Raw genomic sequence first — 16276 nt, 5'->3', positions numbered from 1 at the left:
CAATGGCATATTTTCAAAAATTAAATAAATATACTTATTGATATATTTACTTTTGCATTAGTACCTTTTACAAATATCTTTATTCCTCTCTTTGAAAAATTAATTTTGATCTATCTGGTTTAAATTTTGTACATAAGTACATGTATTTTGTGTATGAGACATGCTTTCTTAATGATGTGACATAGACCTAAGCCCATGTCACATGGGATAAATGACTTGTCTAACCTATATGATACTTCAAAGTACCTATTTTACATCTCATCCATCTATTTTTGTAAAAGTTCTGCACCATAGATTCTTCTTTAATTTCAAGTAATAAATTGACTGCTATCCTCTATCACTTATGAATCTATATGTACTCTAAGATTCTCCACCACATAAAAGAGGACTTGCAATAAAATGAGAATATATCTAATTTCAGGTTTTTTTAAGAATTAGATTTATTCTTGCATTGGACCAAAATTGGAATAGATTTATTCCAATTTTTCTATTCCCATTTCTTCATTCCGAACGAGCCCTTAGATCATTTGGAAGATCTTTACTTGAACTTCAAAAATCAGTCTTTAACTTCAATTCGTGTATGTCACGTGAAAATAATTGTCCTTACGCATATTTCTCTGTCTTCCTTTTTTCAATTGGCAGTCTGATCCTACAACGCAAAAGCTATAAATTAAATGTCATAGTCCAATATTTATGAATTTGGGTCCCATGTAATGTTAGGTTGTTTGGGGTATTAAAACATGATTTTTCAACAAAATCTTCCTGTTCCAGTAGTAATGGGATTAACTTAATCTTACGCACTCTAATGTTCCTGTACACCATGTGAACCTAACATTCTACACACCCAATACTTGTGAAGTGTATAAATCCGAGGGCCATACTCAACTGATTTCAACGAATTAGAGAGATGAAGATGAGCGGCATGCATGCAGTCATGGTGCCTTTCCCCGCGCAAGGGAGTATCAATCCTCTCATCAATTTGGCCCAGTTGCTCTCTACAAGAGGGGTTCTCATCACTTTCGTAAACACTGAATGCAGTCACAAGTGCATGTCCAAGGAAGCTGATTTGGGTAATAATGAGGAACCCGCATTCAAATTTATCACCATTCCAGATGGGTTGCCGCCAGATCATGGCCGCCTAGCCAATCTCGCCGAGTACGTAATCGCTTTGGAGAAACTCGGCCCAGTGTTGGAACATCATTTGCGGTGCAACTTATCAGACGGGAAAACTCCTCCCGTCACCTGCATTATATCAGAAAATTTCATGTCTTGCACACACCAAGTGGCCAAGAATCTGGGAGTGCCCCGAGTCATCTTCTGGACAATGTGCGCCGCGTCTTCAATTGCTCAGTTCTACACCGACCTTCTCATCTCCCGCAGACATATTCCTGTCAAAGGTACAAAATCCTGACTGCCATTAAGTCTTCCTCATGTTTGTTTTCATTGCTAATTGAAAATGATTGTCATCATGATAAGTGATTGCAGTGGAGGAGTCGAAGAGGGCGGACAAAGTGATCACTTGTTTGCCAGGTAATCTTCCACCTCTGCTGCCGAGTGATCTATCTTCTTTCTATCGCGCTGCAGACACATCGGACACCATGTTCCAGTGGAGTCTGCGAGAGTCCCGATTTCAAAGCAAGGCAGACTATGTGCTGGTCAACACGTTTGATGAGCTCGAGCCCCCCGAGACAGTAAGCGCACTGTCCTGTAATGCCTGCCCTGCTTTGGCAATTGGCCCCGTGTTTCTTCCCAATTTTCTAGATGGAATAGATTTGAACAAGCAAGCGAGTCTTTTGGAGCAGGACGAGAGCTGTCTCAAATGGCTTGACGCTCAAAAGCCCAATACTGTGATCTACGTTTCCTTCGGCAGCATCGCCGTCAAGTCGAACGACCAACTGGAGGAATTGGCAATGGGGTTGGAAAACAGTCAGCACCCTTTTCTGTGGGTGTTGCGCAATGATATTGCGGGAGGTATGCCTTCCATTCTCCCCGAGGGTTTTGAAGAGAGAGTGAGAGATCGGGGACTGATTGTGAAATGGGCGCCTCAATTGAATGTTTTGTCCCACCCTTCCGTGGGAGGGTTTCTGAGCCACTGCGGGTGGAACTCTTGTCTGGAGAGCATGAGCATGGGAGTTCCAATGCTTGGGTGGCCGTATTTTGTTGACCAGTTTCTCGACTGCCGCTTCTGCAAGGATGTGTGGAAGATTGGCTTGGCCTTCGAGGGAGTGGAATTTGATGGAAATATGGTTGTGAAAACAGAGGAGATTGAAAAAGGGGTGAGAAGACTGATGGAAGGTTCAGAAGCGCAGGAGCTGAGAAAAAAGGGAATGGAGTTGAAGGATGCTGCGTTTAAAGCGGTAGGGGAGGGAGGTTCTTCCTTTGTCAACATCAACAGGTTTATTCATGAAATCACACAGCTTTCCAAATTGGCTTCTCTGACAACCGGGTAGCCGCCGAAGTATTGTCTATGTATTCAATGAGATGGCACCAATGCATCGAGTAGTTTGTTGCATATTATGTATCAGATTATATCTGCTTGCACTGCACTGTTAATTTAGCGGAAACATTTTACCAGATTCATGTGCGAAATAATAGTGTTTCAGATTCAGTTGTCAAATATGCTTTCTACGGTATTAATGTTCACCGAATAATTGTATGTCCTTTTCAGCACAACCGTATATTTGAGAGTGCTTGGAGCTTAGACGTCCAAGTTATTTGAAACCCTTCAGTCAGTTTACTTTCTGAGTACTTACGTTTCTCTCACGCCGGGATCGTTATGGTTAATATGCCGCTTTTCATGTCTTTGATCTCTTGCCTACTTCCCTATCACTCTCTTTTTACTGGTTTGGAAAGACTTAGTCGCTGCTAAAATTAAATAGCTTAACATGTCACTGCTGCAGAACACATATTAAATAACTCTACTGTCAAAGTCAAAAGCATCAGGTATATAAGAGCATGAAGCACATATAGAGCTATCCAGATAATTAGTAGTAGTCCTAATTCTTCAGAAAGGTAACTGTTTCTTCTCAGAGCTTCCAATGAGCAACACCACATCAGGTAAATAGCAGCAATCCCGATTTTTCACGTAAGTGACTAGTTGTTGAAAAGTGACTCGTCTGTTCTTCAACAGCGGCATTTTAATACACAAGTATGTATTTTAATGCTTGAATTTGTTGATTGTAGGATTTCAATATTATGATTTGAAAGATAACATGAAAATGATGTAGGATAAGATCTATGCTCATCTTAAATTTCTCTTTCAATTCATCTATGCCTATGTTTCAAGAACATGCTGATGTATTTTTACAACAAAAAAATATAAGTGTTATCTAGTGGAACATACTTAGTCTTAGACTGCATTGCAATACAAATAGTAATGTACGATCAATGAGTTGTTCAAATAGAATGTGTTATGATCCTAAAAGATAGATGTATAATAAAATTATTATTTTTCAATTGTTTATTATATTATATTTTACTATTATAAAATAATATAATATAACTTATACGCTCATTTCATTTCTAGCTAGAAGATTTGTCTATTTGTAAATAATTTTGCAAAGAAAAGTGTGGAAAGCAAGTATTTCAAATCAAATTAATCTTCTTTTAAAATAAAAAGAAATTAATTATATAGTAGTAGGTTAAAGTAATCATAGTGAATCTATAAGTAATTTCATCAAAAGAGTAGAAATACTAAATACTAATAAAACTTAATGACTAGTCCAAAATAAATTAATATGAGGAAGCTTGAACCAATTATCATTGAGATAATATATTATATTAATAATTCAATATATAAATTTGACAAATATTTGATTAACTAAAAAATAGGTCATTCTCATTTGTTGATAGGAAACTAATTCACTAATTTTGCAAAGTGAATACAATGACTACTTTCCTTGGATATTTTGATCTCTTTGTATTGTAAATATTTTCCAATGTATAATAATAAATTTTTTATAATAATCTAATAGACAGAAGATTTTTGAACCTAAAACATGGATACTTTTAAACTTGTGATTTCTTAATTTATTTTGAGATATTGATTTCTTATTGCATAAGAAGCAAAATATTGTCAAAATTTATGTTTACAATGGAAAAATTGTTTTCCATCTCCCCATGTTTAATAATTGTATTCTTATGCTAAGAGCATATGCAATGACGTATCTAGCTAAACTTATTCTTTCTTCAATAGATCAAGTTTCTTGCACAATTCTATATTAAACAAGAAAAAAATCTGTTAATAAAAGTAACTTTCTAAATTATCAAAAATAAGCAATACATCTAAAAGGTGTTAATAAGAATGATCTATAATTTTGAAGAGATGACTATTCAATTTTTGAATAAATATGACAAGAGATTGTACCAAATTACACAAGTTTTACAACACAAAATAATTAGAAGATTTAAGCTTGTGTGATAATTTATTCATTTTCTATTAAATATAAATATTTAATAATATTAAAGATACTAATGTTTTTTCATGCAATTCTAGAAGCATAGACAAATCTCTAAGATGAAGAAGATCCAAATTTTACAGAGATAAAGATAAATATGAACAGCCTTAACCAACAAAATATGAAAAATGAGATACTATAAAATCACTAAGATGACTACTAGATCCATGTAGTCCAAGCATTAGGTTCCTTAAACTATTTCAATACTTCATTTTTTCCTAATGAAAAGTGTAAAGGTACAAGCCTACTATCCCATAGACCTAAGTGCATAATGTACTTTCTCTACAATTTACAAGGTAGTGTAGACAATTCCTAGGATTCAAACTCTAGGGACTTTCAAGACAATGAGATTGTAACCTACCTCTTTAGACTAGGTAGAGAAGTAACATACAAGGGAGCTTCAAGGGATCAAATTGTGAAGATTGCAAAATAAGAAGAGATCATTAAAACTAGCATGATGCCCACTTTAATCATGTTCATTTTCAAAGATCTTTCATGCACTTCATAAAATTTAGAATACTTCATTTTAGTTGGAGCTTCTTTAATGACATTTTCTTGATCTAGACTAAAAACTCCCCTCCTTTATTTCTTTAAAGAATAAATATACTTCATAGTCCTAATTATCAAAACTTTTGCACACCCAAGTGCACAAAATACTTTTCATATGCTTTGTACGACTGTGCATTCAATTCCCAATATTAGAATCTATGTTCTCAATCCCTTCAAGATAGTGTATCTATTGTTCCCAATGTTTTGAATCCACATCTTCAAATCAACTACCAAAGTGAAATACAAGGAGGTTAAGATTCAATAGGAAAGATCACAAAAAAGAAGAGAACATGAAAAGTAGTATGATGCCCACTTTAGTCATTCTCATTTTCAAAGATATTTTATGTGCTTCATAAAATTCAGAATACTTCAATTCAATTGGAGTTTCTTTAATGGCATTTTTTTGAATAGAAGTAAAAACCCCTTTGCTCCATTTCTACTACAAAGAAAAATACATCACAACCCTAGTTATCAAAATTATGGTAGACCCAAGTGTGCAATGTACTTTATCTATACTTTGTAAGGCAGTGCACATAATTCCTAGGATTCAAATCTGCTTTCTCAAGTCCTTCAAAATAGTTTATATGATTCCATACAAGGGATATTTATGAGATCTAGCTGCAAATATCACAACAAAAGAAGAGATCATGGAAATAAGCATGATGCCCACTTTAATTGTAACATCTCGCTTAGGAACCCAAAAGAAATAAACCTAATATGTTACAATGTTTACTGAACTTTGCAATTAAATTATTTTAGATATAAGAATAATATTTATGTATATATAGAAAATTCATGATAATCACATAGTTCTAATAAAAAATTTAAAATTGTAGTCCTAATGTTCATTTTATTATTTTCTTCCAAATTTCCATAATCAAATATTGCCTATATTATCTAAACAGGTTTAAAAGAATATAGTCATAATAATTTTCTACATTTTTTCTATAATTTTCCTTAGTCAAGTTTTCTTGATTAATGAGTTTTCCATTTCAAAATCTAGATCATAATTCCTTATTCAAAAATCACTACAGTAACTTAATAAGCAATATGCAAATACCCAGGAAGACATGAAGTAGATGGATCTTTGAATAAATTCTAGAACTGGGTTTCAAACCTTACTTCAAAATCACAGCTAAAGTCTGAGACAATCTATGAATGCATGCAAATTCAAACCCTTTGAAACTTTCAACAATTCTTTTGATCTAATTCTAAATTTTTCTCTCAAAAATCTATGTAATTGCAAAATGAGCTCTAGATCTTTGATAAAGATTTCTCGCCTAAATTAGGGCTCTGATTGTGCAATCACAGAGGGAACTCACTGATCAATTACTATTTATTACTTTATTACCTTTTACCATTTCATGCACAACTCTTTAGATATTTAATTAAAACAAAAATTAATTTAAATAATTAGCTTTCTCTCTTTAATTAATTATAGAAGCATTTTTAATAATATATTTATTAATTTAATTAATAACATTATTTAGTGTTTATTATTAAAATAAAAATCCTAAATAGTTATCATTAAATTAAATAAATATAGCTATCGCACAATTAGAACTATAACGTTATCTTTAAATTCATTCTTTTAAATTTTATTTTCCTCCAATTTATTAATTAGTGCAAGGACTAATTAAAGCATAGTTTTATTATTTAAATTAATAATAATAATAGTCAAAGCTCATTGTTTAAATGCAAGTTCTCGAATTTAATTATTATTAAATAAATAATTATAATAAAATAATATTAGATTTGTAATATTTTAATATTTTAATGATCTCTTTGCCCAACTTTTCAAATTAGACTTTCAAATAAAATCTTTTAAACTAAACTGCATATTTAATTAATTAATAATTAATTAAATATCATCATATTCTAATTTCTCTTTACCTATTTTTCTAAAGTTAGACTTCGGAATCAATTAAATATTCTCATACTTTAATATTTCCTTTTTAATCAAATAATATTTAATAATTCTCAATGTTACATGATTCACCAAAATATTATAATTAAATCATTAACCAAATAAATCACATAGAAAAATCCACATAAAAGGAACATTACCAAAACAGACCAAAGCTCAAAATCAAACAACATAGACAAGGATAAACTCATAGGTTTTTAAAAGGGTAGAAGGTCAGTTACCAGTCCTCCTTGCAAGACAAGTATTTAGGCTATGGCTACGATTGGACTTGGACATTATCTCCCCATTCTTATCATTGAGTTATTGTGATAGAGCATGCTCATCTTGGGAATTCAGGGAAGTTGATGCCTAGTACCTACATTCTGCATAATAGACAAGTGTGTACATGTATATAAATATATCTAAACAAAACAAGCAATGGCAGAGAGTGGTACATCGTGTAGATCCTAACTAGCAAGTGACTATGACTCCCTCCCTTAACCATATCAAACACAACAAATAGAAAGATAAAATATAGACATATACCATACACATGCAAGTATGGGGTAAGTACAATAATAATTATAAGTTGAATATCAAATGCTCAGATAAAATAATGCATTGTTACAAATATAAAGTAATCATCATTAAATAATCATCTAACATTGCTATGAAAGAAATCACATTTATTAACTACGAATCATTAAAGCATTATTAATGCACCAGAAACCATAATCACTAAAAAACACATGAAATATAGTCAACTAAATAATCATCATTGATATATCTCTAGTCCAAGTTATGAAATAATATCCTTGAAACTAACACATCCATGAAATAGGCATAAAAGAGTTTGGTAAATATAATGGAAAAGCAAACTATAGGTGGGCAGTACATTAATTGTGCTCATTTTCAAAGATCTTTCATGCACTTCATGAAATTTAGAATACTCCATTTCAATTGGAAATTCTTGAATGACATTTTCTCAAATAGAACTAAAACTCCAAATTATAATAGTCCATTTCTGTTTGAGTTTCTTGAATGAAATTTTTCTAAATAGAACTAGAAGTTATCCTTCTCTACTTACTTCAAGAAGAGAAATTACATCACAACCTTGATTATCAAAACTAATATAGACCTAAGTAGAAATACAAATTTCTAAACTTTCAAGGATAGTGCACACAACTCTTATGATGATAGAGTGGCAAATGAGTTGGCAAAATTTTAGCCATAATGTCACACGAATAATTGAATGGGAGGATGTCAACCAAAGTTTTTCATCAACTCAAGTGATGATGGAATGCAAGTGTACCTATCATAAGATCGTATGAATCATTACAAACGGTGGTGTGATTTTATGAATCTACACGGGCAGGAAAGCCAATAGATTTTCTTTCATAAAGTTAAATTTGGGAAAGATTGCATGAGGATTTACTTCAAGAAAATGACGAGCGATGTAGATCTGTTCAGATGTAGAAAACTGATAAAGTTGGATGACAAGGACACTTTAATCAAAGCCCACTCTAACTATAGCTCGTGACAGTTAATTTTGGAAGGAAAGATATTGATCACATGTGCTACTGTGAGAGGTTTCTCAATTTTTGGGAAACCTTGTGATCTTATGATGGGTTTTTATTGCCTTAATGATTTCATCTTGGGTGTGATTTATTTAATTTTTTGTGACTACCAAAATTCAATCTTTAATAAGTTGATGCCAAAAAACTTTCAGAAATTAGTGGTTGATTTGGGTGAAGAAATAGGTGTGAGTGACTACATTGAACCATTGGAGATTGAGGCTTACATCAGAAAGACTGAGGCTACTTGGGTTTCTCTTTTGGAAGGAGGATTACTGTCATTCATGGAAGGAATGAAAAGACCATGATGAACACATATTGATGCAATTAATCAACTCTGTGAATGACAAGAAGGTGAACATCAATGAGATGACATTTGAAATCATGGAGGAGCTTATTTCTAGGGTTGGAGGGTTTTCCCTTGAGGGAGAGAATTGGCAAGCCAAGGTGAATGATGAAACTAGTCTAAGGAAGTTCTTTAAATTTAGCAAGGAATTGGTTTACATGAATGGTGGGTTTGCTAGAGAGGATCTTTGGGAGCCCTGGGATATGATTTTCTACACCATTATGAGGTATATTACCCTTGAATATTTTTTATAGGTATTTTATTACTACCATTTACCCATTCTCAACCATTTCAGGTACCATGATATGATTTCTTTTCCATGCCTTATTATGTATTCCATGGAAGACTATGTCTTGAAGGCTAAGAAAAAGAAAGATGAAGGAAAACCCTTTTATATCATCCATCAAGGTTTCATGCACAAACTTTATGAACACTACCTTTCCTTAAACACACTGCTTCTAGTCAACCCACAGGCTAATGTTACTCCCCAAATCTCCATGGAATCTATCCTTGACTCAAGACATAAAAAAGACAAAAAAAAAAACCATAGTTATGAGGTGAAAATAAGCCTCATTGAGTCTGATATAGATACAAGGAGGAGTAAGAAAACTACTTGGAGAGCTAATAAATGAATCCAAATGGAGAAATTCTAGTCCCCCCCTAAAAAAGGCTTTAGCTATGAGTCTACTAAGAGTGAGAAAAATCTCACCAAGAGGAAGAGGCCACACCAGGACAATGGAAAGAAAGTATTCTCTAACCCACCTAGCCCCTCACACATCTCAAACACCCAGGAAGTCATCTTGTCCATCACTATAAGTGAAGGGGAGGACATCATCTCCCCCATGAAGGCACTCCCAAAGGTGGGGGGAAGAAAGGGAAACATAGCCCTTGACAACACCAAACAAAGGCTCAGCTATAGATGTTGGAGTATTCAATGAGGGAGATGGTAGATAACCACATTGACATTTCCCAAAAAATGGACACCTTGGAAAAATTCTCCGTGATGGTCATGCACTCTACTGCCACTAGTCTTTATTTCCTATAGGTGAATAAGGACGAGAAGGATTTTGGCAAGGAGAGTGAAACTACCTGTTCCATTTATGGTTTCTTGGAAGAGGATTGGCTAAAGATGCTCCTTGATAAACCTATCAAAGAGGAGGGGGTGGACTTAAATAGGGAGGAGCTTGAGGAAAAGAAGAAGGAGGAATAGGGAAATAAAGTGAGAAACTATCCTTGGCTTAATTTTTTGTGTTTTTTATTTGTTTTGGATCCCACTAATCTTGGTGCCCTACGGGGATTTTTTTTATATGTATATGATCAGGTATTAGACTAATAGTAGCAATATGTCTCCTTGTTGTTTGTATGTTTTTATATTTTATTTGCTAGTTAGAAATAAGACAGATGGTAATGATTACTCTATTTTGAAGCTTATCTTTATTTGTTTTTTGAAGTATACAATTGGTATTGATTAGATAGGTAACCTCTAACTAATCCTTCAACCTTTTTGTACTCTAGCGTCAACCTCCCTTTGTTTTGGATGCCATCTAGTACTTCAAAAACTCTTAGGATTTGAATCTACATTATCACATTATTCAAAACACTATATATAATTCAAGTTGGATACCATCCCATGTCTTTAAATCATCTAGAGAAGTGTAATAAAAGGTAGCTTCAAGAGATTTAGTTACAAAGATCACAACAAAAGAAGAGATCATGAAAAAGAAGCACGGTGCCTGCTTTAATTATGCTCATTTTTTAATATCTTTAATGCTCCCTTTTAGTTGGAACTTCTTCAATAGATTTCTCTGAATATAACTAAAAAACTCCCTTTTTTAATTTCTTCGAAGAAGAAAAATGCATCATAGTCCCAATCATCAAAACTGCTATAGACCATGTGCGCTATGTACTCTCTCTATACCTTACTAGAAAGTGCAGACAACTCCCAAGATTCAAACCTACATTCTTGAGTCCTTTAGTAAAGCATATATAATTTTGGGGATTTAAACCAGCATTTTTATGTCATTTAGAGAAGAAAAATACAATGGAGCTTCCAGATATACATTTACAAAGATCACAACTAAAAAAAAAATCACAAAAATGTGCCAATGTGTGTCACCTCTTCTATTTCTCAGTGAAACTCTATCCTCCTCTCTCATGGACATATTCCCATCAAAGGTACAAAATTTAGGTTTTCGTCAAGCCATTTATTTTCAATTCTTATATGTGTTTGTCATAATTGATTACAGTGTACACTTGTTTGCCTCGGTTTTAAAGAGATGAGGAAAGCTCGGGGACTAATTGTGAAATGGGTGCCTCAAGTCAAGGTTTTCTCACCCATTGTAGGTAGAAATCATGCTTGGAGAGAATGAATATGGGATTTCCAATGCTTGGGTGTCCTTATTTCTTTGACTAGTTCTTGGACTGTAACTTTTACAAGGATGTCAGGAAGATTGGCATGGACTTGGAGGAAGGAGATTGATAAAGAAGTGAGATGAGTGATTGAAGTGGAGGCTCTAAAGAAAAGGTGGATTTTAAAGCTATTGGGCAAGGAGGCTCTTTTTTTCTCAACCTCAATAAGTTTATTCCTAAAATCAAGAAACTTTCCTAATTGGCTTCTATGAAAACTAGGTAGACAAAGAATTTTTAATCAAACATACATTAATATTACTATGAACTGGTGATCTATGGCACCATTGTATCCACCATTTTATTTCCTATTATGTATCCAATACATATTTAAATATGCTTGCTACACTATCAATGTTAGCAGATTCATAGGTAAAATATGCTTGCTTTAATGTTAATGTATGAAATATCTTATCAGTTCAGTTTTCAAATATTCTTTTGGCATTGTTAATGATTTCCTAATTATATATTCAGAGAGAATGGAGCTTAGAACAAGTTATTTTGAAACTCTCTAGGTAATTTACCATCCAATTATTGAAAACTGATGGTTTCCCCTTGAGCCAAATTCCCAGTTACCTAGCAAAAGCATTAAACATGGTAGGTGAGTTCAAATTGAAATGAGAGAGGAATTTTTTGAGACAAGACAAAAGGGAAGAATGTTCATTCATCTCATACAGGTACATAGATTAGTTGAAGAGAACCGAGCATTCAAAGAGAAGAAGGAAGGTTCAAGAAACTAGGAAGAAGATCAAAGTGTGTAGTAGCAAAGGTTTTGATCTCTTTGTTCTCTGTAAGTTCATTTTGTTTGTCTTGTTGAAGCAATGATTACTCTAGGATTTATTGTATTCAGCCATCTTGTGTTGCAAGTTCATATTATGAATAAAGGTAGTAGGTTAAAGTATTTTGATTCTGGTTGAAGCCATATGCTCCCTGATTTGTAATAGTTGAATTAGTTTTTGAATAGAAAGCAAGCAACTAGGCGTATTAGTCAATCTCTAGTTATTTGGCTTATTATTGCCTCTATTCCTATCTATTTATCTTTTTGTTTATTATTTGTAAAAAATAGAGTTGCAACTCTCTATTCATGCTTTTCATTTTAATGGTGGAAGAACCTATATTGTAAGTTGGTCACCAAGTCACTATGTTCCCTTGTAAATTGAGATCTTTCTGCTAACTCAGTCATTGTATTTGGTAGTGTTGTATAAACTGAGTTATTCCTTTTGCTTACCAAATTGTCTTAGCCTCTATTATAACTGAGCTCACTTGGTCCTTACATGACTAATTTGATGAAGCTCACTTGGGTCCTTTGTCTATCAAGTTGACTCGACCGAGTGTCAACTCAAGTATAAACTAAGCATACTCAGTTGCTATTATTTCCAAACTTTGTGTCCTTTATTGCATGGTCATCTCTTGAGTTTCCAGAATTTGTGAAAATTTTACATGATAGTAAAGCTTTAAGGCCCCACATCCTCATAAGTTTGGGCATTATTTTCTAGGTATTAGACATGGTAGCAGCCACCATCCTTTAATGGTCAAAATTATAACACCTAGGAAAACAAAATGAGAACCATTATGGTTGAAAATGATTTATGGGAGTTTGTGGTGAATGGTTTTAATGACATAACTAACCCAACATAGTATGTTTCTCTCAACAACCATCATAAGACTCAGTCGAAGGAGTCAAGAAGAAGGATGAAAAAGCCCTAAGTTTGATTAAGGCAGCAATGATAGAGACTATTTTTCATAAGAAATCAACAATTAATTATTAAAAATAAGTATGGGATATTCTTGAGATAAACTTCAAAGGACTTGATAAAGTTCAAGTAGTGAAGCCACAAATGATTAGAAGGGATTTTGAGAATCTTCAAATGAATGAACCCAATACAAATTTTAGCTCAAGAATATCTAGTTTGATAGACCAAATCAAATGAAATGGAAACTTGAGTATGAAGAGGAAAGGATAGTGAATAATATATTGAGGAGTTTATCTCAATAGTATGACAATCTTGCAATGACCATTGAGTAAGAAAAGGACCTCACCACATTGACAATGGATGATTTGATGGTTACTCTTCAAACCCATGAACACTGGATTAATAGGTCAACTAAATCTTCCCAAGACAAAGCTTTCAAAGCTCAAGAAAATTCAAGAGACAATGAGAAAGGAAGGAATGCCTCTGGTAGAGGCTCAAGAAGTAGAGATCATGGAAGAAATGGTTAGAGGAATGTTGGAGGAGAAATATTAGGATGAGAACACAATCAAGAGGGAGCAAGTAGCTCTCAAAATAACTCTAGAGGAGGTAAGAAGAACTATAGCTCCAAAAAGAGAAATGCATAATGCTATTACTATCATAAATTTGGGCATTATGCAAGTGAATGCTGGAACAAGAAAGGTGATCAATCAAGGTAGAGTGAAAATGTAGCTTATGTAACTATGAGAAATGCAAATAATCCCACAACCTTCATCATGCTTAACATTGGTGAAGAAGGAAACCCTAAGGTATGATACTTGGACAATGGTTGTAGCAACCACATGAGTGGTAATGAAAGTTTATTTTCATTTATTGATAGAAATTTGAAGTCTAAAATTAAAATGGGAAATGATGGAACCATTCCCATTTTTGGTAGAGGATGTATCATGGTCCGTACCAAGCAAGGTGAGAAGAAGGATATACAAAATGTTTATTTTTCATGGGTATGAAGCACAATTTGATGAGTGTTGGACAACTCTTGTAAAATTGTTACAAGGTACTGTTGGAAGATGACAAGTGTGTCATTCATGAAAAGGATGGGAGTAAGAAGATACTAGCAACAATCTAAATGACAAAGAACTAGGTGTTCCCATTGAGGATAGACACATGTTTCTCTTCTCAAGTCATTACTACACTTCCTACACATGCATGTACAATAGTACATCAGTAATCATCTCTCAAGAGCATTATTGAAGACCCCTCCAAGCTATGGTATCTCAGGTATGGTCATCTTGGCTTTGTTGGTTTAAATTTATTGTCCAAGAAAAGAATGCTAGTTGGTTTACCAAACATTATATATTCATGTGGCAAGTGTGAGGCTTGTATTTTGGGTAAGCAACATAGGGTTCCTTTTAATTCTAGTAATTCTAGAAGGGCAAGGGAACCATTAGAATTGATGCATTTTGATTTAGTTGGCCCTATGCAAACCACTTCTATTAGGGGGAGTATTTATTTTATCACATTAATAAATAATTTCAGCCATAGGACATGGGTGTAATTTTTGTAAAGAAAAAGTGAAGAACTTGATAAATTTGTTAAATTTAAAGCTTTGGCTAAAAAGGAATGTGGACACTATGTCAAAGTCCTAAGGTTGAATAGAGGAGGGGAGTATGCCTCCAATTTGTTTGAAAATTTTTATAGGAAAAATGACATCAAGGAGGAGCTTATAGCTAGTCATACTCCTCAGGAAGATGGAGTGGCTAAGATGCAAAATAGGACCATTATTGAGATGACAAGGAGCATGATGAAGGAAAAGGGACTCCTAATTGAATATTGGGGAGAAACTATAGCAACAACAATATACTTGATTAATAGGTGTCCTACAATGGAAGTTCATGATAAGATTCCTCTTGAGGCATGGTCAATACATAGATCGACAATTAAGAGTGTTTGGATGTGTAGCATATGCACATGTGCCAAAGGACAAATAAAAAAGTTGGATGAGAAAGGTTTGAAGTGAACCTTCACAAGTTATAGCTCAAAATAAAAGGCTTATAGATTGTATGATCCAATCACCAAGAAGATCATTATTTCAAGAGATGAGAAGTTTCTTGAAACACAGTCATTGGATGGCCTGGTGGATGATTCTTCAAGTACTTCAAGTAAAGTGTTGACTACTGATGAAGAAGATGAAATTGGTGATAAAAAAATGGAGCAGCTCAAGAAAACTCCAAGTTGGTATGTATGATAGTAGCATCAATAATACTAAAACTTCAGATCCCATCCTAGCCTCTCTATTGCGAAGAAAAACTAAGATTCTAAGGGAGATATAACAAGATGAAAGGTATGATGAAGACTATAATGAGAGTGTTAATTTTGCATTATTTTATCATAGTGATCCAATCTAGTTTGAAGAATCTATGAAAGAGGAGAAGTGGTGTAATGCCATGGATGAGGAAATAGATGCTATAGAAACAAATGAAATATGGGAGTTAAATGATCTACCTCCCAAGAAACAAGTAATTGGAGTTAAATGGGTTTACAAAACCAAGTACAATGCTAAAGGAAAAATAGATAGGCATAAGGCATAATTAGTGGTCAAGGGGTACAAACAAAAATATGACAAACATTATGATGAGACATATGCCCCATTTCCAAGAATGGAAACCATGCATGTTGTTTTAACAATTTTAGCCCAACACAAATGGAAGTTATATCAAATGGATGTGAAGTCTTCCTTCTTGAATGACGTATTGAAAGAAGAAGTATATGTCGAGTAGCCACCAAGTTATGGAGTTTCAAGTGAAGAACATAGGGCATATAGGTTGAAGAGAGCTCTTTATGGGCTCAAGTAAGCCCCACAGGCCTAGTATAGTAAGATTGACTCATACTTGATGAGAAATGGCTTTAGCAAAAGTGATGGTGAGCCCACACTCTATATCAAGGCATCAAATGGTATGGTTTTTTATTGTTGTCTTGTATGTACATGACTTAATCTTCACTAGAATTGACAATTTCATAATTGGTGAGTTCAAAGAGGCCATGTAGAATAAATTTGAAATGATAGACCTAGGTCTCTTGAAGTACTTTCTAGACATTGAAATAAAACAAATGCATGATGACATTTTCATCCCTCAAGAAAAATATGCAAATCAGATCATAGAGAGATTCAAAATGCATAATAGTAAGGAAGCCCCAAAACTAACAATAGAAGGTTTGAAGTTGAGCAAGGAAGATTGAAGTAGAAATGTGAATCCAACATTATACAAAAGTATGGTTGGAAGCTTGATGTATTTGACTACAACTTGGCCTGACATGATGCTTATAGTAAGTTTGATTTCAAATTT

The 16276-nt window shown here is 33.7% G+C and overlaps 1 protein-coding gene across 1 annotated transcript; it reads left to right on the top strand.

Annotated features, from left to right (window-relative positions):
- Nucleotides 1-907: 907 nt before the first annotated feature.
- On the top strand, nt 908-2558 carry LOC149580320 (linamarin synthase 2-like). Its single transcript, XM_089813514.1, has 2 exons — nt 908-1397; nt 1486-2558. The coding sequence occupies exons 1-2, from the start codon at nt 908-910 to the stop codon at nt 2448-2450; spliced, it is 1455 nt and encodes a 484-aa protein (XP_089669640.1). The 3' UTR covers nt 2451-2558.
- The last annotated feature ends 13718 nt before the right edge of the window (nt 2559-16276 follow it).

The sequence above is a fragment of the Cupressus sempervirens genome, chromosome 1 (assembly GCF_028749045.1).
Source record: "Cupressus sempervirens isolate cs-2001-9-10 chromosome 1, ASM2874904v1, whole genome shotgun sequence".
Lineage (NCBI taxonomy): Eukaryota > Viridiplantae > Streptophyta > Pinopsida > Cupressales > Cupressaceae > Cupressus > Cupressus sempervirens.
This window is presented reverse-complemented; position numbering and strand designations above follow the sequence as displayed.